Consider the following 21,796-nt stretch of genomic DNA (forward strand, 5'->3'; position numbering starts at 1 on the left):
CAACCGCCCGGCCCGCGGCGCGGGGTGGCGGGGTACTCACAGAGAGGTGGCGTCGGCGGGGATGTGCAGCGCGGGTCCGAGCGTCCGCAATCCGCGGCCGGAGCAGTTGACGCGGCAGGCGGAGCCGGGCTCCGGACCGCAGAGGCAGGGGGGCGCGCACGGCCCGCAGCCGCGCCCGGGGCCCCCCGCCAGCGCCGCGAGCCACAGGCCCAGGCCCAGGGCGAGCACCAGGCGGGCGGGCGCGGCGGGCGGCATCGTCAGGGCAGCGCGCGCATGGCCCCGGCCCGGCCCCGAGCGCCCCCGAGCCCGCCCGGCGCCGGTGGCCGCGGCTCAGGCGGGGCCCGCGGACGGCATGGCGGGGCGCGGGGCGGGATCCGGCGGCGGCCGCGGCCTGTCTGCCTGCGCGACGCCCGCTCGGCGCTCGGGCCCGGCCGCGCTCTGCGTTCACCGCCGGCCAGTCGCGCGCTCGCGCTGCAGTGCGGGCCCGCCGCCGCCGCTCCTCCTCCTCCTCCTCCTCCTCCTCCTCCTCCTCCTCCTCCCGGCGCGGGGCGGGGCGGCCGGAGGCCCCGCCCCTCGCTCTGCAGGGCGGCCGCGTACGGGGGCGGGGCGTAGCCTGGCCCCGCCCCCTCCTCGCTCATGGGGTGGGCGGGGCGTCGCGCTGCTGTCGGGAGCGGCGGCGGCGGCGGCGGCGACTGGGCCTCTGCGATGCTGCCCTTCCGTGCCCTTCCGTGCCCTCCCGCGCCCTCCGGCTTCAGGTCCCCGCCGCGTCCGCGCCCCTCTGCCCTCCGCAGCCGCGAGCGTCACGGCTGTGCCAATACCAGCAGTGATAACCACCCTCTGTCCCGTTGCGTCTCCGCCGTGTTCCAAGCGCCTGGCACATCGTAGGCGCTCGGGAAAAACTCACGGCGCCCTCTCTTACCGTTCCTCCAGAACGCCGGCGCAGTGTGGGGGCCAGTGCCCGCTATCACAGAGGCGACGCCCGAGGCGGGCCTCAGCGCAGCATCCCCGCCGCCCACCCGCCGGCCGAGGGCAGGAGGCTGCCTCTGCGGCCAGCGCACCTGCGTCCCATCAAGTCTAAAAACGACGCACTCGGGGCACCTGGGTGGCTCAGTCGTTAAGCGTCTGCCTTCGGCTCAGGTCATGATCCCGGAGTCCTGGGATCGAGCCCCGCATCGGGCTCCCTGCTCGGCGGGAAGCCTGCTTCTCCCTCTCCCACTCCCCCTGCTTGTGTTCCCTCTCTCGCTGTGTCTCTCTCTACCAAATAAATAAAAACGACGCACTCTCGTGGCTCTCAGGGCTGGGGGGTGGGGTGGGGAATGGGGAGTAACTGCTAGTGGGTATGAGGTGGATGCTTGACCTAAGCTGGCCGAGTGGTCACAGGGAGAAGTCCGCAGACTCCCACATGGGGGAGGACCCTATCCCACTGTCCTGAGACCTGGTGCCAGGCTGCATCCCAAGGCTTCGAGACTCCCTTTCTGTGTTCTGTCTCTCTGTTTAAACTAGCTGGTAAACCTCAACTAAACCCACAAGTGCTGGGCCCATGTCCTGCTGCCTCTCACTGGGAGAGTCCAAGCAGGGTCACTGTGGGACACCTGCAGCTCTGCGATTCACCTGGGCATGAAGTGGCACCCAAATCCCTCACTATCCTCATCTGTGTAATGGAAATAGCAAACCAATGTCTTAGGGCTGGGGGAGGATTGCATCCAGCTCAGGGCCAGCTCTCAGGAAAGATCCAAGGAAGAACAGGTGGGGTTCCTGTGCAGGCAAAGGCCAGGGATAAACAGGGACTAGGTCGCCTGCCATGTGCTGGCAGTCAAAGGACCCAGAAACAAGCAGAGGATCTCCAGGTGGCCTGGCAGGGGTGGGGGGGGGGTTAGTCCAGCTCTGGCAGCTGTGGTCCCTTCTCAGGGCTCAACTCCCACAACGCCCTTTGTCTCCAACTCTGAGCCTCTTGGACCAATTCCCCAGGGGGAAAAGGGAGGGACTGTAGAGCCTGCGAGCCTCTTGGGCTTCAGGAAAGTTTTTTTTTTTTTTTAAAGATTTTATTTATTTATTTGAGAGAGAGAATGAGATAGAGCATGAAGGGGGGAGGGTCAGAGGGAGAAGCAGACTCCCTGCTGAGCAGGGAGCCCGATGTGGGACTTGATCCCGGGACTCCAGGATCATGACCTGAGCCGAAGGCAGTCGCTTAACCAACTGAGCCATCCAGGCGCCCCTTCAGGAGAGTTTTTATGCAGAGTCACAGAGGGAGTGCTTGGGAACCCAGTTTGGAAACACTGGTATGAGGTCTAAGCCAAGGTGGGGTTGATGGGATGAGGCAGGGGAAGAGGGGAGGAGCCCTAGGACTGGGGAGAGAAGGAGGAGGCTCAGATGTTGCCCTGCCTGGGGGTTGGGTCCCAGGATGGGTGGAGATACCCTCGGGGAGGAGGCATGTGGAGGGAAAGTTGAGGAGGTTCTGGATGCGTGGCAACTGAAGTCACTTGAGAGGGTGCCCAGAGTGCAACTGAAGCCAGGGTGTGAAGCTGGGAAGGGGTGAGCTGACCTGGGGCAGATGAAAAACTCCAGAGGCAGGGAACCTCATCCTAGAAGAGAAGAAAGAGGGCTGGGAGGGAGTCTGAGCAAGAGCGCCCCAGAGAAGTAGGAGGAAACTGAGGCACAGCATGTGGAGGTCAAGGGAAAGGCTACAGGGGAGAAGCCAGCAGGGGCTTGGGCTACAGGAACAGAGTGGGGGCTGGGGACAGTGCAGCCGCACATCGCCCCTTGGTCCTCCCTCACTGCACAGCCCCACATGTACCCCCACTTGGGGCTTCTAGAACTCTCTACAGTCTCCCACCTCCTAGCCTTTCCCCATGTTGTTCCCTTTGCCTGGAACACTTTTCTATCCCACCTCCATGATTACTCATGCTTGCAGACTCAACTGAGGTGCCTCCTCCAGGAAGCTTCCCCAGCCCCTATTCTATGTGCTGATTGGCATCACACATTCAGGGTACACATATTTATGAGTTATCTACTGCAGGCAGAACATCTGTCCCCAGGTATATCAGTGCCCCTACTCCTCAGGGTCATCCTGTCCCTCGATCCTGCCTTGTCACCTGTGCAAAGCTGAAGGCATGGAGTTCACCCATGACCTTTACTGAGGGCACCTTGAGTGGAGGGGTTAGATAGGAAGCCAGATGCCAGCAGGTTGGTAACAAGTGAGGAAGTGTAGACGTGGCATGTGGCCCATTCTTTCTAGAAGCTTAGATGTGAGAGGAAAGAGCAGTGGCAAAGGTTTTTTCTTAATAGTAGAGACTTGAGGTTTCCAGGCTGAGGGAAGAGTGCCAGCAGAGGGAGAAGTGAATGAGACAGGGAAAGAGCACAGGGAGTGGATCAGTGGTGAGAGCTTCTTGAGAGATGAGAGGAGGAAACTCACATCCTTCACTTCTCCGTCATTCATTCACTGTCTTATTCCAATGAGTCTTCACAACTCTGGGAGCTGGCTACTAGTCCTATTCCCTTTATTGAATGAGGTAATTGGGGTGTCTGGCTGGCTCAGTGGGTGGAGCGTGGGACTCTTGATCTCAGGGTCATGACTTCAAGCCCCACATTGGGTGTAGAGCTGACATAAAAGAAAAATAAATAAATAAATAAGGTTACTAAGCCACAGAAAGGTTAAGAAATTTGCCAGGTCACACAGAAAGTAAGTGGTATTTCTGGGATTATATTTCAAACCTAAGCTTTTAATTCCAGTCAAGTGACAAACTCAAGGGAAGACAGACCCATAAGAAACAGATGCAAAATGAGAAAAACAGATTAATCAAGTCTAAATGAAGTTTTGAAGGTGGTTGTGGAGTACATGCAACTGTTTCTAAAGGATTTCTGAAATAGGACATGTTTAAGCAAGAAATTATCTGGAAATGAAATTCTAGACTATTTCAACAAACAGAGAAAATAAAATGTGCCACAGATCTTGTTTGATTCAGAGAGGAGGACATTGGAAGATTCTTTAATTTTTGATAAAATAGATTTTAAGGTGGGATTTTTAAAAGTTTTTTTTTTATTTGTTTAAGTAATCTCTGCACCCAATGTGGGCTTGAACTCACACCCCCAAGATCAAGAGCTGCATGCTCTTCTAGCTGCGCCAGCCAGGCACCCCTTAAAGTTTTTAATTAATAGTTAATGAGGGGTGCCTTGGTGGCTCAGTTGGTTAAGCATCTGGCTCTCGATTTCGGTTCAGGTCATGATCTCAGGGTCGTGAGATGGGGCCCAGCATCAGGCTCCGTGCATGGAACCTGCTTAAGATCCTCTCTCTCCCTCTCTCTCTGCCCCTCCTCACCTCTTTCCCTCTCTCCTTAAAAAAACAAAAACAAAAACAAGAAAAAACAGTAAATGATAACTGTTAGCATACAAGGGAAAACTTGGAGAGGGGGGACACAAGAAGACCTGATCGGCCCAGGAAAGGATTACAAAAGAAAACAATGGATCAATATATTAAACAGAACAGGCAAAACAAGACCAAGCACATAGGTGATCATAATAAATGTAAATTAGTTAAATTTCCCTACTAAAGAACAAGGATTCTCATAATGAGAAGACATACTAAATCCAGGTACATGCTGTTTTCAGGGACAAAACTAAGACAAATAACAAATAAAGAATAGGAAAATGAAGACATAAAGAAGGTAGGTTGGCAGTTTAATACCAGGAAAATAGAACTAAAGCAAAAGATTTAAAAAAGAAGGGGGGGTCCTTCATTTTTACACTGATTAAAGTTCTAATTCGTGTAGAATATGTAATGACCCATTGCATTCTCAAAAATAGAACATCAGCATACACAACTAAACTATTAGAAGTACACAAAATTGGGGCACCTGAGTGGTTCACTTGGTTAAGCGTCTGCCTTCAGCTCAGGTCATGATCTCAGGGTCCTGGGATCGAGCTCTGTGTCGGGCTCCCTGGTTAGTGGGGGCCTGCTTCTCCCTCTCTCTGCCTCCACTCCCCCTGCTTGTGCACTCTCTCCCCACCCCCCTGTCAAATAAATAAATAAAATCTTAAAAAAAAAAATACACAAAAATATTGTGGGAGACTTTTTTACACCTTCCTTTGAACTTTACAAAGCAAGTAGACAATTTTTTTAAGTCAGTAAAGGTAAAGAGAATTTGAACAGCACAGTTAATATGTTCTATGTTTTGTAACAATATTTTGTCAAGATCAGAGGAAGTGATTAGACAAGCAAGTGGTCTTCGGCAGCACTCTTCTCTAAAATGGCTCTGGGTCCTTTCACCTGCTCACCGCACCACATCTTGAGTCCAGCGGACGCTCCCTCAAGCCCACCCTATCGCAGGGATGCCCCCCTGAGGAGATGCCTGAAGAGCTGTCTGCAGAGGATATTGGGCCAGGGCAGGGCACCTTGACAATCCAGGTAATTGAAAGGTAAATGTAGAAGCAATGGATCCCTGCATTATCTTAACTGCAGTGATGGTTCCATGGGTGTATACATATGTAAAAACTCACCAAATTGTACACTTTATTTTTTTAAGTTTTATTTATGTAAGTAACCTCTGTACCCAACGTGGGGCTCAAACTCATGACCCTGAGATCAAGAGTCATGTGCTCTTCAGGCGCCTGGGTGGCGCAGTTGGTTAAGTGACTGCCTTCGGCTCGGGTCATGATCCCAGGGTCCTGGGATCGAGTCCCGCATCAGGCTCCCTGCTCTGCGGGGAGCCTGCTTCTCTCTCTCACACTCCCCCTGCTTGTGTTCCCTCTCTCGCTGTGTCTCTCTCTTTCAAATAAATAAATAAAATCTTAAAAAAAAAAAAAAAAAGTCATGTGCTCTTCCAAGTGAGCCACCCAGGCACCCCAAATTGTACACTTAAAATATGTGCAGTTATTGGATATCAATTAGAACTCGATAAAGTTGTTTCTTAAATATCTATGGGGCACCTGAGTGGTTCAGTGGGTTAAGCATTTGACTTTGGCCGGGGTCATGATCCCAGAGTCCTGGGCTCAAGCCCTGCATCGGGCTCCCTGCTCAGCTGGTAGTCTGCTTCCAACTGAGCCACCAGGCACCCCAATAAATAAAATCTTTAAATATCTAATACTTGGGCGCCTGGGTGGCTCAGTTGGTTGAGCGACTGCTTTCGGCTCGGGTCATGGTCCTGGAGTCCCGGGATCGAGTCCCGCATCAGGCTCCCTGCTCAGCAGGGAGCCTGCTTCTCCCTCTGACCCTCTTCCCGGTCATGTGCTCTCTCTCTCTCATTCTCTCTGTCTCAAATAAATAAATAAAATCTTAAAATAAATAAATAAATAAATAAATAAATAAATAAATACTTATAGTGACAAAAAAGCAGGTCACTGGTAGCCAGGGACAAGAGGTAGGAAAAAGGAATTACTACAAAGGGGCATGAGGGAATTTGGGGGGTAATAAAAATGTTTTAGGGGCACCTGGGTGGCTCAGCTGGTTAAGCATCTGCCTTTGGCTCAGGTCATGATCCCAGGGTCCGGAAACGAGCCCCACATCAGGCTCCCTGCTCATCGGGAAGTCAGCTTCTTCCTCTGCCCTTCCCCCACTTCATGCTTGCACTCTCTCTTTCTCAAATAAATAAATAAAATCTTTTTTAAAAAATGTTTTATATCACGAGTATGGTGGTGGTCAAATAATTCTTTATTTGTCAAAACTCAACAAATTGTATAGTTAAAATTAGTGAATGTCATTGTACATAAATTATGCCTCAATTAAGTTGATTTTTAGAGATCTAATCATGTGGAAATTGAAATACCCTCTTTTTTTATCTTTTCTCTTTTTAAAAATTTTTTTAATGTTATATTAATCACCATATCTTACAACATTTGGGCAGGGACACCTGGATGGCTAAGTCAGTTAAGTGTCTGCTTTCGCCTCAGGTCATGGTCCCTGTGTCCTGGGATCAAGCCCCCTGTGTTGGGCTCCGAGTCTGCTTCTCCCTCCGCCCCTCCCCCCTGCTGTGCTCTAGATGCCCTCTCTGTCTCTCTCAAATGAATAAATATAAAATAAATAAGGGTACCTCGGTCGCTCAGTGGGTTAAGCATCTGCCTTCGCCTGGGGTCATGACCCCAGGGTCCTGGGATCCAGCCTTGCATCGGGCTCTCCGCTCAGCAGGGAGCCTGCTTCTCCCTCTCCCTCTGTGATCTCTCTCACTTTTGCTCTCTCTCCAATAAATGAAAATAAAATCTTTAAATAAGTAAATAATTCTTGGGCAAAAAAATCAAAATTAAAATCAGATTGTATAGAAATGAATAGTAATGAGCATACATCTTACCAAATCTGTGGGGTGCAAAGTTATACATGGAGAGAAACTGATAACATCACTTTTTCTATTATTAAGCATGAAAAATCAAGCTAGTTTATAAACTAAGCATTCATGTCAACATTCTAGAAAAACAACTATAAAATAAACCAAAACAAAATAGAAATAAGAAAACTGAAATCTAAGCGCATATATTAGTTATTTCATGTAAAAACATATGTAAAAACTTATCAAATTACACGCTTTTTTTCTTTTAAGTTTTATTTTTTTCAGTAATCTCTACACCCAACGTGGGGCTCAAACTCACGATCTTGAGATCAAGAGTCACATGTTCCACTGACTGAGCCAGCAGGGGCCCCAAGAGCATAAACTAAAAAAAAAAAAAGAGTAGAATGAATTAATAAAATCAAAAGCTATTTTTTTAAGATTTTATTTATATATTTGAGAGAGAGAGATTGAGAGAGAGAGAGCATGAGAGGGGGGAGGGTCGGGAGGGTCAGAGGGAGAAGCAGACTCCCTGCTGAGCAGGGAGCCCAATGCGGGACTCGATCCAGGGACTCCAGGATCATGACCTGAGCCGAAGGCAGTCGCTTAACCAACTGAGCCACCCAGGCGCCCTCAAAAGCTATTTTTAATATTTAAGGCTACTAAGATTATGGGGCCCCTGGGTGGCCCAGTCCATTAAGCGTCTGACTCTTGATCTCAGCTCAGGTCTCAATCTCAGGGTCGTGAGTTCAAGCCCCAAGTTGAAAAAACAAACAACAACAAAAAAAAACCCAAAAGATTTTTAAAAAGAGCCTGCTGGCAAATGTCACTGAGAGATAAAAATAAAATATGAACCGTTACGATTAAGAACATAGGTTTATTCACAGAAATAGAATTAGAAATTACAAAAGAAAATTACATGCAATTGTTTTAAACTTTTGACATCTAGATAGGATCATTATATGTTAGGACAAGACAAACTATTAAAATTGACTCGGGCAGAAGTAAAAAGCCCAAACAGACCAATCATAAAGGAAGAAATTGAAAACATATCAGAGCCATGCCAGGAAAAGACACTTCATCCAGATCTGATTTGGGGAAAATCTTATCAAATGTGCAAAGATCAGATAATTGTGACGTTGTATGTATTCTTAGAGGACATGGTCACATTTAAGTATATTTAATGCATATTTATGCATAAAGCAACGCATTTAGTATAGCATAATTTGCACATCTAAACAAACTGGATAAAGATAGCACAGGAAAAGGAATCCATCGTCCAGTGATTTTTAGGTCTGTCTCAGCCAAGAACCTTTATTTCAGACAAAATCCCAAAACGCACAACTTGAATGGTGCTGAGGAAGCTGAACAGTGGCTCCCAGACAGATCCAGCTCCTTGTCTCCAGAATCTGTGAATGTGATCTTGCCCGGCAAGACACCTTGCAGGTGTGATTCATTTAAAGGCCTTGAGATGAGGGGTTATCCTGGATGATCCAGCGGGGCCCTAAATGTAATCACAAGTGTCCCTATAAAGGGAGATTTGAACGGCAGACGCAAAGGCCAGTGATTTGGGAAAGGCGAGTTGGAAGGACGTAGCTAAGGAAAGCTGGAGGCCACCAGAAGCTGAAGAGGCAAGGATTCTCCCCAGAAGGAGCCAGACTTGTTTCTGCCCCAGAAGCCTCATTGCGCACCGTGGCCTCCCGAGTGTAGGAGAACACATTCGGGCTGTTCTGCAGTGACACCAGGTTTGTTGTAGATATTTGTCACGGCAGCCACAGGAGACTCATACCTACGGTCACCACTACCAAACCTAATAACAGTTACCCCGGGGGGGGACAGGGTCAGGGTGGAACAAGGACTTTTATTCTTGCCTTTACCTTTTGTGTTGTTGACATGCCCCCCCCAATCATATATCACTTTCATAACCGAGGAAAAAGGGAGAGAGGATGCAAGCGGAGCACTTGGCCCCGGGCAGGAGCAGCCAGGGCTGGGACTTCAGCAGTTGTCATAGTTACTGGGGCGTCCCTTTTATGCCTTTACACCTGTGCCTCCCCTGCAAAGCTTCCCATAGAGCCTGGAGCCAGGAGGCAGCTGGGCTGCTCTGTGCTCCTCCGGCCAGAGGTCTTGCCCACTGGGGCCTCGCTGCAGAGCAGCGCCACCCACCCCTGCCCAGGGCGGGCTCTCCCGCAGGCATATTTTGCATCCTGAGACCACCAGGAGCACTCGGTGTGAGTGCCTGAGCTGCCGTGGGAAGGAAAGCCTGAGGGCAGATCTTGCGGGCACATCTGCAAGGAAACAACCCACTGCCCCAGCCCTCACACAATAGTCCCTTCCCCATGGAGGCAGGGGCGGACGCCCACCCCTTACCACCTGCCCAGGAAGGCCTCAGTGCCGCAAAGATGAGTGCTCGGCAGGTGGGGTGTGTCCTGGCAGGAACAGGACACCCGGTGTGGCCCCTGTGCACGTGGTGGGGAGGGGGCGAGCACACCTCTGACATCAGCTGTTTCCCGGGGTGACTCTTTCTTCTCTCTCCTGGGTGGAGGTCCAATTCCGAGCTGCGGCAGTTCCTCTCTGCAGTCTCTATAGCAACATTCACGTGGATTTCATAGAACATAAGGTGTTGGAGCTGGAAGGGACCTCAGAGATCAGCTCCTCCTGCCCCCTCGTTTCAGGGAGAGGGGAGCGGGTCTAGAGACACCACACTCCCAGGGTCCCCCAGCACGCCCGGGATCCAGCGGGGGGCCTCTACCTGCTGGCACATTCCTGGCCAGGGTCCCTCCCCTGAGATCACAGACAGCTGAATTCCCTAGGACTGGTGTATGGGAGGTGCTCTGGGGTCACAAGGCTTGGGAGCTTCACCACTCCCCCCTTACTAACTGACCCCTGAAGTCCAGCCTAGCCCTGTCCTGCTCGGTCACTGACCTCTCCATTCAGTGCTTCGTGGAGGCAGGCTGGGTACTGTCCTCAGGAGGCCCAGAGGCTGGGGCTGAGGCCGGGAGCCCCCAGAGGAACCACTGGAGAGCAAATGTCAGTGTCCACGTGAGTGGAGCAAGAATTGGGGGTGGGAGGGGCCAGGGAAGGCTACCTGCCTGGGGGTGGGAGGGGCCAGGGAAGGCTACCTGCCTTCCAAGTAGAGCCCGGAAGGTCAAGAAGACTCTCACCCCTGCCTAAGCCCACGTGGCTTGAGCACCATGGCCCTGTGGGTGAGTAGTATGTGGGGGTAAAGCTGGCCCGCTTGGAAAGTGGGGCTCCAGAGAGAGACAGCCTCAGGCCAGAGATCCTAGAGGGTTGTTGTGTCTGGGACTCATTGCACACGTCACTCTAGGACCAAGGGGCCAGGCCCCCAGAAGGGCAAGTCAGAAGGCAGCGTACAGGAGCTGGGGTCCCCAGGCCTGCAAAGGCACCTGGAATGGGGGCCACCAGAGGGGCTGGGGTGAGCATCCAGAGTGAGGCAGGAAGAGATATGGGGTTGCTCCAGCTCTTTGCTGAAATATGGGTACATGCAGACCTCTGCCTGTCCAGCGGGGCCAGGCCTATGCCAGGAGGGTTGAGGGCCGTGGGCACCCCCCTCTCGCTGCACTCTAGCTCAGCCTGACAATCCAGGCGTCCCAGGGCCAGCCAGGGCCACCCTCCTGACCTTTCCCACCAAACTGGCCCTTTTCCTCCCCCTTGCGGGCAGCCTGGTCTAGTTATCTGTTGCTGTGTAAACAAAAAATGCCCCCAGTGCTCCTGAATCTGCAGTTTGGGCTGGGCTCAGTGCGGACAGCTATTGCTACTCTGCACAGAACCCACCAGGACCAGAGCGCCAACCGCCAGGATGACTTCCTGGGTGGCGAGTGGGTTCCTCTCCACCTGGGATTCCTCACAAGGCTATTTGGGCTTTCTCACAGTATGGCAGCCGGGTTCCAAGAATGAGTGTTCCAGGAGACAGGAAGTAGGGGTTGCCCGTCTGTAGGGCCTAGGTCCAGAAATGGACACAGGGTCCCTTCTGCCATATGTATTGGTCAGAGCAATCACAGAGCTGGAGGTAGGGGACAGAGGCCTTCCTGCCCGATTGGGAGGGGCAGCAAAGAACTTGCTGTCCGTAATGGACCTCAACACTCCACTGTCTCTGCCCCAGGGGCTCTCTCTTTGCCTCACCCCCAGGCCTGCAGATTCTGTATTTCTGGGAGGTCTCCTCTGTCCCTATTCCCTTCCCCCTGGTTACTGCCACCCCCTCAACTCACGTCCCTGTCTACAGACTGCACCATGCTCCTTCCTCTTCACCCCCTATACAGGACACCATGCTCCCACCTCCTACACCCCCTGTAGCAGTATCCTCTGCTGCTCTGCTCAGGAACCATGCATGGCTGCCTACTTCTGGCCGAACAATTTCCAAGCTCCTAGGCTAAACATTCAAATTCACTTTAGAATCTAGCCCCCTCCTGTCTTACCACCTGGATTTCCTCCAAGCAACCGGATCACACTTTGGCCTCTTCTGCTCAAAATGCCCACCTACTAGCACTCTGAGCTTGCACGTATTCATTCCATCTACCTAGCAAGTGTATCTGTCTCCTCTTCTGTTGGACTCCTGTTCAACCTTCAGAGCCCGGAGCAAATGCCCCTCCCCCACAGAGCCCGGCTCTCGCTATTTGATTATACTAGCCTTGCCTCACTGCACGTTGCGACACAGTCTGCCTTATCCTTGTTAGTAATGACATGTCCTCCTGAAGTGGGGCCCATTCCTAACTCATATTTCTTTCACCAATTTAGTAAGTTTATTGAGGCCCGCAGCCAGCTGCCAGGGATATGGCAGTGACCAAGACAAGCTGCTTCCTGTACCCAGAGAACTTACATTCCCGAGAGTGAGACAGATGGCAAACGGAGGAACCAAGGGACATAATGATCAAAGATTAGGAGGATGGCTGGAAGGCAAGAGAGGCAAGAAGAATGCATGATCCAGGGACCTAGAACGCTCTCCTTTTGAAAGAAATCAGAGACCTGGGTTTTTACATATATTCTCCTAATTTTAAAGGTTTCAAGGTCAAGTATTTTTCCTCTGCTGCTTTCAGCTTTCCTCCCCTCCTGGCTCCCCACTCTCTCTTCCTGGTTACCCCATTAGCACTAGCCCCCACCCTGGACTCAGCTGCCTTACCTAGAGCCCCCACCCCTAGGGGACCCAAACTCCTTTCTGGTTTCCCTTGGGCAACAGCTGACAGGAGGAAATAGGGAGCCCCTTGCCTGGGACCCTGGGGTCAGTGGGCATGGGCTGAGAGTCTGGGCCAGCCACCCTGAAATTGGCCTCCTGGAGCATAGGACACCTGGAGTCCCCAGGGCCCCAGCAGCGGGAGCTCAACACCCTTACCCCAAGCCCCTCGATCCACACATCTGGGCATTGGTCCGGAAGAAGCAGGGGTCCCGAGGAGCGAGACAAGAAAAGAGGCCAGGGGCCCCTCAGAGGGCTTCCTCAGGTTTGTCCCCCAGCTCTGACAGGGCCTTGAGGGACGGGTCTCCGGAGGATTCAGCACTGCCATGGGACAGTTTATGTTCTCTGGAGTCAGAGTTCCCAGGTACAAATCCTGGCTCTGTCACTTTCTAGCCTGGTGACCTTGGACAGCTCTCGTCCCCTCTCTGGGCCTCAGTTTTCCCACCTGATCACTGGGAATCCTAGCACTACCCACCTCACAGGATAGTTTTGAGGATGCTTATGCCTGCCACACAAGGACACTCAAGACAAGGCAGCTTCCCACAGCCTCTCCCATGCAGGGCCCTGCCAGAGCCTCTTGGGGCATCCCTGTGTTTTCCCAGACCGCTGAGCCCTAGAGGCAGCTTCTGCCCGTTATCATTATTTGGGCTCTGGGAACTGGAAGCGGGGAGGGCTCAGGCCTCTGAAGGGGCTAGGGTCCATGCGACAGCTATCACATCCTGGGGGACAGCCAGGCCATGCCTCCACTGCCACAGGAGTAAGGAGCAGAGGCTGATCCCAGAAGCACTGCGTTTCTGCCTACACTCGCTGCCCCCAAGCCACAGCTGAGGGGCATCTTGGCTCACCACTCCCAGGGTCCCATGATCATCTCAGCCTTATGCTCAAACCCCAGAGAATCCTGGGGGGAGACAGACAGTCCAGGGGGAGGTGTCAGGCTCTGGAGACTGGTCTGCCAGGGACCAGCATGGGGTTGGGACAGTCAGCACTGGGCCTCCTTGGGGCCAGAACCTGGCACCAGAAGGCCAAGGGGCTAGCCACCTCCTCCTCCGGGACCCCTGAGGGCAGAGCCCCAGGGGAGGGGCCACTCAGAGTGCTTGCTGCAGCAACTCGGATTTCCCTTTACCCAAGGATCCTGGGGATTCAGCCCAGCGGGCAGAAGCTGCGGGGGAGAGGGCCCTGGCGCTCTCAAGTGTTAGCTTATCCTGCCGCTGGTAACCAGCTGTCAGCTGAGCCCTGAGTGCTCCGAGCGCCCGTGTTTGTTTGCCTGCCCTAAGGGGAGGAGGGGGGGCAGAGCAAGCCAGGTGGCATCTCTGGCTGAGAAGGGACAGAAACCCAGGGTGTCCACCCATGCAATCCCACTGCCTCAGCGCCCCCTTCTCGGGGCACTCTCCCCGCCCCAACCCCGTCCCAGGCCCGGAGACCATCTCGCGAGGGTCACTGGGCAAGGAGCAGTGCAGGGAGGGGTGTTGTACAGCGCGCGGGGAAGCGACAGGCCCACCACCCCACGGAGGTGGCCACGGAGCGGGTCGCGGGGCCTGGGGCAGGGCAGGAGCTCCCCGCACCAGGCAGAGCGCGCCCACCTCGCGCACCTAGGGCAGTGCCGGGGCCTCGTGACCCCGCCCCCGGGCGGCCGGCTCATTTGCATGCCCCCGCCCCAGCGCGGCCATTGGCGGCGGCGGCGGGAGGCCGGGCCTGAGTGGCTGCGGGCTGGCGCGGGGGCGGGGCGGCGGGGAGCGAGGCGCCGGGGATGCCGCCGCCGCCGCTGCCGCGGGACAGGTTCGGGTCCGCGTCGCGCTCCGCGAGCGCAGGGAGCAGGGCTGCCCGGGGCGCGGCGGCTGCAGCGGGAGCTCCCTGAGCGCCCGCCCGCCATGTCCAGGAAGAAGACCCCCAAGAGCAAGGGGGCCAGCGCGCCCGCTGCCTCCGCGCTGCCCGCCGCCAACGGGTCCCGGCCGGCGCGCCCTGGGATTGCGCGCCCTGGCCCCCAGGTGCGGCCCAACGGGCCCCCGCAGCCTGGCCGGCCCTCGCTTGGCGGCGGCGACTTCTACGACGTCGCCTTCAAGGTGAGCCGGCCCCCACCCCATGCAAGCGCAGCAGGTGGCGCTCGGCCTGAGCCGAGCGGGGAGGGGTCCGGGAGTGGACGGAGGGCCCGGCGGACCCTGGGCGGGAAGCCCGCCCGAGCGGCACCCTGCGGGTCGCGCGGCGGGCACCGCGCATCGCATACACACACAGCTGTCAGACCCGGATTTCAGATACCCAACAGCTGGCAAGCCCTGCCCCCTAACGTCCCAGCTGGCAGGGCCGGACAAGGGGTCCCGAACCTGGCGGGTGCTCCGTCCCCGCTCCCTAATGGCCCCGCGCCCACCCGGGCCCCAGTCTCACCATTTCCCATATGCTGCCTTCCCTCACCCCCAGGGTCTGTGGGTCTCCTCTTTTTTGGGGGGGAAGGGGGAGACTAAGAAGAGGTTTACCAATTGGGTGGGGAACACTGGGGCCTCCTTCAGGCCTAGGCAGAAGCCTGTGGATTGTGGAGGGTTTGTCCAGACTGTCTGTGGGTTTTGGAGCCTTTGACAGCAGGCTGGGGGAGGGGTGGACGAGGGGGAAGCCTGATTGCCTCCTCTGGGTCCCCAGACCTGACCTAGGCCTTCTCAGGCCAAGATTTGACCTCATGTGGCAAAATCCTCCAGAATCTTACTGGGATTAGAAGAAGCCCCCTGGCACAGAGACCCCCACAGGCCTCCCCGAAGGTCTCCAGCCACCAACCTCCAGACTCCACTCCCCACCAAGCCCCAAATGCTCCCCTTCCAGATCAAGCATGGTGTCCAGGGTCTGGGGGTGGGGTTAGGTAGGGCCCTGGATGGAGGCAGCTGCCCCCACTCCCCATTAAGTGAGATGGGCCACTGTTCAAGAGACAGGGGACCGAACCTTCTGGAGGTGGACGCTGGAGGTCCAGCCGGCAGGGACCGTAGCTATCCTGTCTTGCCTGCAGGACTGGGACAGTTCGTCCACTCCTGACCAGGCCAGCTCAGGGAAGACCAGACACCCCTCTGGGTGGGCCAGCACCTGGTCCCCTCTGTCCCTAACACCTTGGACCCTCCTGTTCGCCCCAGGTCATGCTGGTGGGGGACTCGGGCGTGGGGAAGACCTGCCTGCTCATGCGCTTCAAGGATGGGGCCTTCCTGGCAGGGACCTTCATCTCCACTGTGGGCATCGACTTCCGGGTGAGAGGGGAGGCTGATGTCCTCAGCACTAAGCTGACCCAGCCATGCCCTGGGCCCCCCGCACCAGCTCATGGAGTTCTCACAACACCCCTGGGCAGCTGGCTCTCCATTAGCCCTGGACACCTCCTGTCTGGACCACCTGGCACTCAGGGTCAGGGTGGTCGAGGGGGTATGCCTTAACCACCAAAATGCCCATCTCCTGACACCCTAAGGATCCTGGAGACAGGTGATGGCTGCATGTGACTGAAGCAGGCGTAGCACTCCTATGCCTGGGGCTGTACTCTGTGCCTCAGGGTGGGTGGGCCGGGTGCCCCAGGGGGTGGCCGTCAGAGGGAACTCAAGGCCCATGTTCCCTTGGGAGGCTAACATCACTGCCCCACGGTACACAGGTGCCAGGCAGCCTGCCAAGGACCTAAGAGAGAAGTGGCTGTGGGGCATACCCCCCCGCTCTGGGAGCTGGGGGGGGGGTGTCCATGCCCTTGGGTGAGGGAGCTCACAGTAAATGCTCCCACCTGGCTGTTCCCCCCTGCCAGAGCCCCCTCCCACATTGCCCCCAACAGGAGGGCTGTGTCCCTGGGGTTTTGGGGCGGGGGGAGTGCACCTGGATTTGGGGGCTCCCCACACCCCCCTGGCACCCTAATAGCCTGTGGGGTCAGCAGGGAATGATAAGGGCCACAGCAGCCACGCCCCCACCTCTACCCACCAGTCTAAATTCTGAGTGCCTTGCCAAGGTGCTGGTGTGTTCTAGACAAATCCCAAATTTGCATTTTTCTCACCCTTTAATTAGACCCAGTTGGCGGGAGGCTGGGAGGGAGGCCCATTCTGGGAACAGGAAAGGGGGCTCCCTTCAGGCTAGGGAGCCATTATTTACCCTGCTTGGGGGTCCAGGTCCCCTCAAGTCTTCTGAGATGAAGTAAGGGTTCAGGTGCCAGAAAGGGACAGTTTAGGCCCTGGACAGGTGGTCCTTTGCCTGTTTCGGCCCCACCTTCCCCCTTCTCACCTTCCTCTTGGCTCTGGGGCAGGTGGCGAGGGAGGTGAGGCTGCTCGGTTCACACCCCTGTTCAAGGGTGCCAGTGAAGGCGGGGTGTCCTCCCCAGCCTCCTCTCAGCCTGGCAGATGGCTGTACCATTGGTTCCTGGGAGACCCAGAAGCACCCTGACAGCAGGAGCTTGGGGAAGAGGGAGGCGGTGTGGTCCCAGCTGCCAGGGCCTGAGGCTACCAGGCCCCCAACCCCCACCCCAGCAGATGGGAACCGTGGGGTTGGGCCACTCCCTGCCACTAGTCCTGAGCTGGGAAGGCCTGCCAGGGGACCATTACCAGCAAACAGTCAATGAGCACCCGCTGTGTACCAGGCCGAATTCCGGGTTCTGTGGTTACTGCACTGGGTCCTGTCCTCAGGGAGCTGTTGTCCCAGCAGGAAGAGAGGCTTCTAAATTGGAGCAAGCGTTTAGCTCTCATCCTGGGCCAGATACAGTTCTCAGTGCTTTGTACGTAGTAGCTCATAAAGCCATTGAAGCAGCCATGTGATGGGCACCCTGGTTATCTCCCTTTGTGGATGGGGAAACTGAGGCACAGAATGTTAGTAATGGGCCTGGGGTTACACCACGATAACTTCACAGAAGTGGGTGGCTCTGGGCAAAAGGAGCATCACATGTAGAGCTGTGAGGAGCTGATGCCTGTCAGAGGGGCTGGGGCAGGGCCTCCGCAGTCTGCGAGGGTACAGGGAGAGATGTGCGTGGTGAACCTGAGCTGGCAAGGAGGTGCAGGGAAGCTGACTAGGGCTAGGCGCCGGGCGGAGGCAGGGCAGGGAGGAGGGGGGAGGGCCGGAGCAATAGGACTCGGTGACTGACTGGGCTGGGTGGTGGCAGAGGGCCTTTGAGGGCAGTAGGGCCGTGTGCCAGGCCTCCGAGGTGGGCAGAGAAAGAGCACACATGGCCCACAACTGGACACGGCTGCCCTTGGAGGGCAGCAGCCTGCAAATCCATGAGGATGGCCATCTGAGTGGGAGAGGGGCTTGGGCATCATCACTAGGTGGGGCTCAGCAGGGGGAGGTGTAGGAGGCATGGGGGTGGGGAGAGCTGGGCGGATCCCAGGACTTGGGTTTGAGGTGAAAGGTTACCTGCAGGTACAGGGAGGTGAAGTGGTCAGACGAGAACCAGGAGGTGGGCATCGGGGACAGAACCCAGCCAGCTGAGGGGCAGACAGGGTAAGAGTGAATTTGGGGGCGTGCCAGGGGCAGCACAAGCTCAGGCTTGGTCCTGGCCTGCACTGCGGGAGCCCCCCATCAGGGGGCAGCACTGTCCTAGCTGCTGGGCTCAGCAGAGCTGGCTGGTTGTCTTTCAGAACAAAGTTCTGGATGTGGATGGCATGAAGGTGAAGCTGCAGGTGAGAGGTGGGGGGCGCGGGCGGGGGAGGTGAGGGGAAGGGACCAGCAGCCCTGACTTCGGGCTGTGCCTGTCGCTGCAGATCTGGGACACGGCTGGCCAGGAGCGGTTCCGCAGCGTCACCCACGCTTACTACCGCGACGCCCACGGTGAGCTTGTGGGCGCGGGACGCCAGCCCCAGGAAGCGGAGGCTGCGCTCCGTGGGTGCCCTGGGAGTGAGCATGGCAGGCCGGCTGGAGGCTGTGGGCGCCAGGAAGCTGTCCTCACTGGCCCTCTGCCCCCAGCGCTGCTACTGCTCTATGATGTCACCAACAAGGCCTCCTTTGACAATATCCAGGTCAGTGGTTCCCTCCTGGTGGTGGGGCAGGCAGGGGGGCGTTAGGGTCCCAGAGGCCGGAGGACCCCACTGACAGCAGGGAACGGTGGCCCCTCTGGCGGCTCAGGTTGCCTGTGAGCTGGATGGGGTCTGGGGACCTTCCAGCTCCATCCAACACCTTGGATAAGGTACTCCGCCTCGCACGGGGACCACTACTTCTGGGCCCCTCCCGTTAGCCAGAGCCACACAGGCCCTCTGTGCGGTGTGGCCTGGAGGGACAAGGGGTACGCAGGAGTGCCAGCCTCTAGGCTGGTCTCAGCTTCTCCCCCACAGGCCTGGCTGACCGAGATCCAGGAGTATGCCCAGCACGACGTGGTGCTTATGCTGCTGGGGAACAAGGTGAGAGCCCCAGCCCCCCTTCTCCTCCCTAGCTCTACAGGGCGGGTGAGGGAGCGGGCAAGCCCTGGGCCAGCTCTCATCAAGACCCCTGTGCCAGGTGGACTCTGCCCAGGAGCGTGCGGTCAAGAGAGAGGATGGGGAGAAGCTGGCCAAGGTGAGCCAGGGTAGGGTGGGTGGCCAGGGGTGTCCCTGGGGTTGCAGGACTTAGGCTATCCCCACCAGGCTGCCACCTGGCTGCCACCAGCTGTTTGCAGGAGTACGGGCTGCCCTTCATGGAGACCAGCGCCAAGACAGGCCTCAACGTAGACTTGGCCTTCACAGCCATTGCAAAGTAAGTCCTGGCAGTCACCAGAAGACCCCCACCCCTAGACCTGGAGTCTGAATCTCCTTGCTGGGGTAGAAGCCACTCTGTTCCATGGTCACCCCTGCACCACAGGGAGTTGAAGCAGCGCTCCACGAGGGCCCCCAGTGAACCCCACTTCAGGCTGCACGACTATGTCAAGAGGGAAGGCCGAGGAGCCTCCTGCTGCACACCCTGAACCTGGGAGGGCCCTGCAAGGCTGGATGGAGGCTTTACAGGGACTCCTGGATTTAGTCATCCCGCAGTCAATCCCAGGGTGTCCGATCCTGGAACTCCCAGATGGAGCCTTGCCTTTCCCAGAGCCTCAGGCCCAACAGGCCTCAAGGAGCCAGTGGGTCTGCACCCCTCTTCACCTGCTGCTGCCTGAGGGCCTTGAAGGAAAAGCAAGGGTCTCCAGTACAGGAGGGGGCACCTCACAATGTACAGCCCACGTGGGGCGCTCTGCTGCCCCCTCCTGGACACGCCCAGCTTGCAGGCTGGGCCACCGTTCCAGCACATGTACAGTGCCTAACCCCTTAGAGAAAGCCATGTCTTCAGCTCTACACGCTGCCCAGGCAGGGAAAGGCAGGACTCCTGCCCGTGCCTGGGACCGAGGGCTTCACCGCAAACCATACCATGCATTTGTGCCCCAAGGATCAGAGCCACCTGCTCCGCGCTCACACGCTAGGAGACTCTGGTTCCAGCATCAACAGGGTCTTCCTTTCATGCCCCCTTGGAGGATGCCAAGATTGTGGCTTTGTAAGAGACGAACAGCATGTGGGAAATCAGAGAAATGTCAGGGAAACTAGAACTGCCAGCCTCACCGAGGCCTGTACTTAGTGAGGTCAAGCCAGGGGGCTGGTAGTACACTTCATGTTGTTGTACTCAAATCCTGAAGTCCGTCTTTAGATTAAGAGCCTTTGTTTTCAGTCCTAGTGAATAAAGTTGTGTTTTCTGTACTGCCTCTCTTCTGTTCAAAGAAATCCCCCTTTGGGCCCCTCGGGAAAGTACGGGTCATCTTTAACACTCAGAGGGTGGCACCCCTCCCCTGCTGTAACTAGGTTGCTTGGAACCCCAATGGTGTCTAGGGAGCATGGGGGAGCCTAGGTGATTCATATCCACTCCCCCTAAGACACAATGGAATAAAAAACAGTGCTCCATGGCCCGCTAGTGAAGAATTAAGAGTTCCTGGGACACCTGGGTGGCTCAGTCGGTTAAGCAACTCAGGTCAGGATCCCAGGGTCCTAGGATCGAGTCCCACATCAGGCTCCCTGCTCTGCGGGGAGCCTGCTTCTCCCTCTGCGTCTCTCTCTCATGAATAAATAAATCTTAAAAAAAAAAAAAATTCTCTATCTCCCTCTGCCCCTCCTCCTCCTCTCTAATAAATAAATAAACCTTAAAAAAAAATTATTAAGAGTTCCTGGGCACCTGGGTGGCTCAGTCGGTTAAGCAACTCAGGTCAGGATCCCAGGGTCCTGGGATCGAGTCCCACATCAGGCTCCCTGCTCAGCAAGAAGCCTGCTTCTCCCTCTCCCACTCCCCCTGCTTGTGTTCCTGCTCTCGCTGTCTGTCAAATAAATAAATAAAATCTTAAAAAAAAAAAAAAATTAAGAGTTCCTGACCTACCCAAGGCACAAGCCAAAAAACCCCAGTATTTTTGGCCTTATATGGAAATATGGAGAAGGCAGTTCCAACAGTGGGGAAGTCACCGGACGAACATCCACCTTCCTCTGCCCTGTCCCAAGACTACCTGGGGTTGAGCCAGTGCTCCCATGGGGTCCTATGGGATGCAAACGTGTGTGAAAAGAAAGACACCTGCGTTCCAATCAACTCACCACTTTTGCTTTATTGCTCAGCGCTTCCCAGACCGACACGGGCTCCCGCCTTACCACCAGGCCTCTGGGCTGACGTCGACTCACGTTCACGGCCTCTGGCCGGGTCACCCACCGCCCTAGAAGGCAGACAGCGCCACAATGTAGACAAAAGCCCACTCCCATTTCGGACAAGATAGTTTCGCACCCAGCCGCCCCCGCCCCCGTCATGGGGGTGCACCCTGAAGCCTCAGTCTTGCAAAATAATCAGACTGCGTGTGCAGTTTTCATACGAGGTGTCAGAAATAAAAGCAACTCATCACAGGCTCGAAGCTGCCTAGGGGAGAGCAGGCCCGGCCCAGCCTTACCTGCCGGGAGATGGAGGTCTGGAGGTTCGGACTTCTCCGACCCAACGAGGGGGTGGGGTTGGGGAAGGCGGAGCAAAAAACATGAACAACACCGAGGCGGAAGAGGGCCAGGCGGGCCTGCAGACTTGGGGGACCCCCTCAAACCCACTCGGGGCCCAGTGCGCCCATGACCTTAGCGGACGGCGCCAGCAAGAGCAAACACGCCAGACCCGCACTCGATCCCAAAAGAACGGGGAGCCCAAGGCTCAAGCTTTTATAGAAACTGCCCTACCACTGCGATTGGGCCATCCTGGCGGAAGTACCCTCTCCCCTTGCAGCTGATACGCTGCGTCTCCCGGACCCGACCCGCGAAGCTTCTCCTTTTCGCAACGGGCCATCGAACGTCACCCTGAGCGACAGCGGCACATAACCAATCAGACTCCGACCTGCTACATAGAGTGATTCTAAAGCTGCCAATCCCGCCCCGCGACGTCGAAGCCGCCGGAAGTCGTAGTTTCTGAGGAGCCGCGCGTGAGGCAGCCGGCT

At 56.0% G+C, this 21,796-nt stretch overlaps 2 protein-coding genes, 1 long non-coding RNA gene and 1 other non-coding gene across 9 annotated transcripts in view; 1 reads left to right on the top strand and 3 right to left on the bottom strand.

Annotated features, from left to right (window-relative positions):
• PKD1 (polycystin 1, transient receptor potential channel interacting) overlaps positions 1-446 on the bottom strand; it is a 41,141-nt gene extending 40,695 nt beyond the window's left edge. For 4 of the 6 annotated variants that reach the window (XM_064592344.1, XM_064592343.1, XM_045874712.3 and 1 more), the window contains exon 1: positions 41-444. In XM_064592344.1, the coding sequence (XP_064448414.1) occupies positions 41-255 (215 nt within the window). In that variant the 5' untranslated portion in view covers positions 256-444. Of the gene's footprint in view, positions 1-40 lie in introns of all 6 variants that reach the window. The other 2 variants (XR_010411780.1, XM_045874713.3) reach the window with 2 other exon arrangements.
• Positions 447-13,949: 13,503 nt separating this feature from the next.
• RAB26 (RAB26, member RAS oncogene family) lies at positions 13,950-20,037 on the top strand. Its single transcript, XM_045874720.2, has 9 exons — positions 13,950-14,495; positions 15,543-15,653; positions 17,997-18,038; positions 18,120-18,186; positions 18,322-18,374; positions 18,687-18,752; positions 18,850-18,906; positions 19,007-19,083; positions 19,189-20,037. Exons 1-9 carry the CDS (start codon positions 14,079-14,081, stop codon positions 19,289-19,291), a joined length of 993 nt encoding a protein of 330 aa, XP_045730676.2. The 5' UTR covers positions 13,950-14,078; the 3' UTR covers positions 19,292-20,037.
• Positions 20,038-20,912: 875 nt separating this feature from the next.
• On the bottom strand, positions 20,913-21,660 carry LOC123844362 (uncharacterized). The gene is made up of 2 exons (XR_006790754.3): positions 21,272-21,660; positions 20,913-21,043 (listed from the first exon to the last, which is right to left on the bottom strand). It is a non-coding gene; the product is annotated as an uncharacterized LOC123844362 (long non-coding RNA).
• Positions 21,149-21,231, bottom strand: LOC123845133 (small nucleolar RNA SNORD60). Its single transcript, XR_006790968.1, has one exon. It is a non-coding gene; the product is annotated as a small nucleolar RNA SNORD60 (small nucleolar RNA).
• Positions 21,661-21,796: the final 136 nt, after the last annotated feature.

This window comes from Mirounga angustirostris, unplaced genomic scaffold (genome assembly GCF_029215605.1).
Source record: "Mirounga angustirostris isolate CCGP_5_RB_7025 unplaced genomic scaffold, mMirAng1.0.hap1 SCAF_5, whole genome shotgun sequence".
In the NCBI taxonomy this organism is placed as follows: domain Eukaryota; kingdom Metazoa; phylum Chordata; class Mammalia; order Carnivora; family Phocidae; genus Mirounga; species Mirounga angustirostris.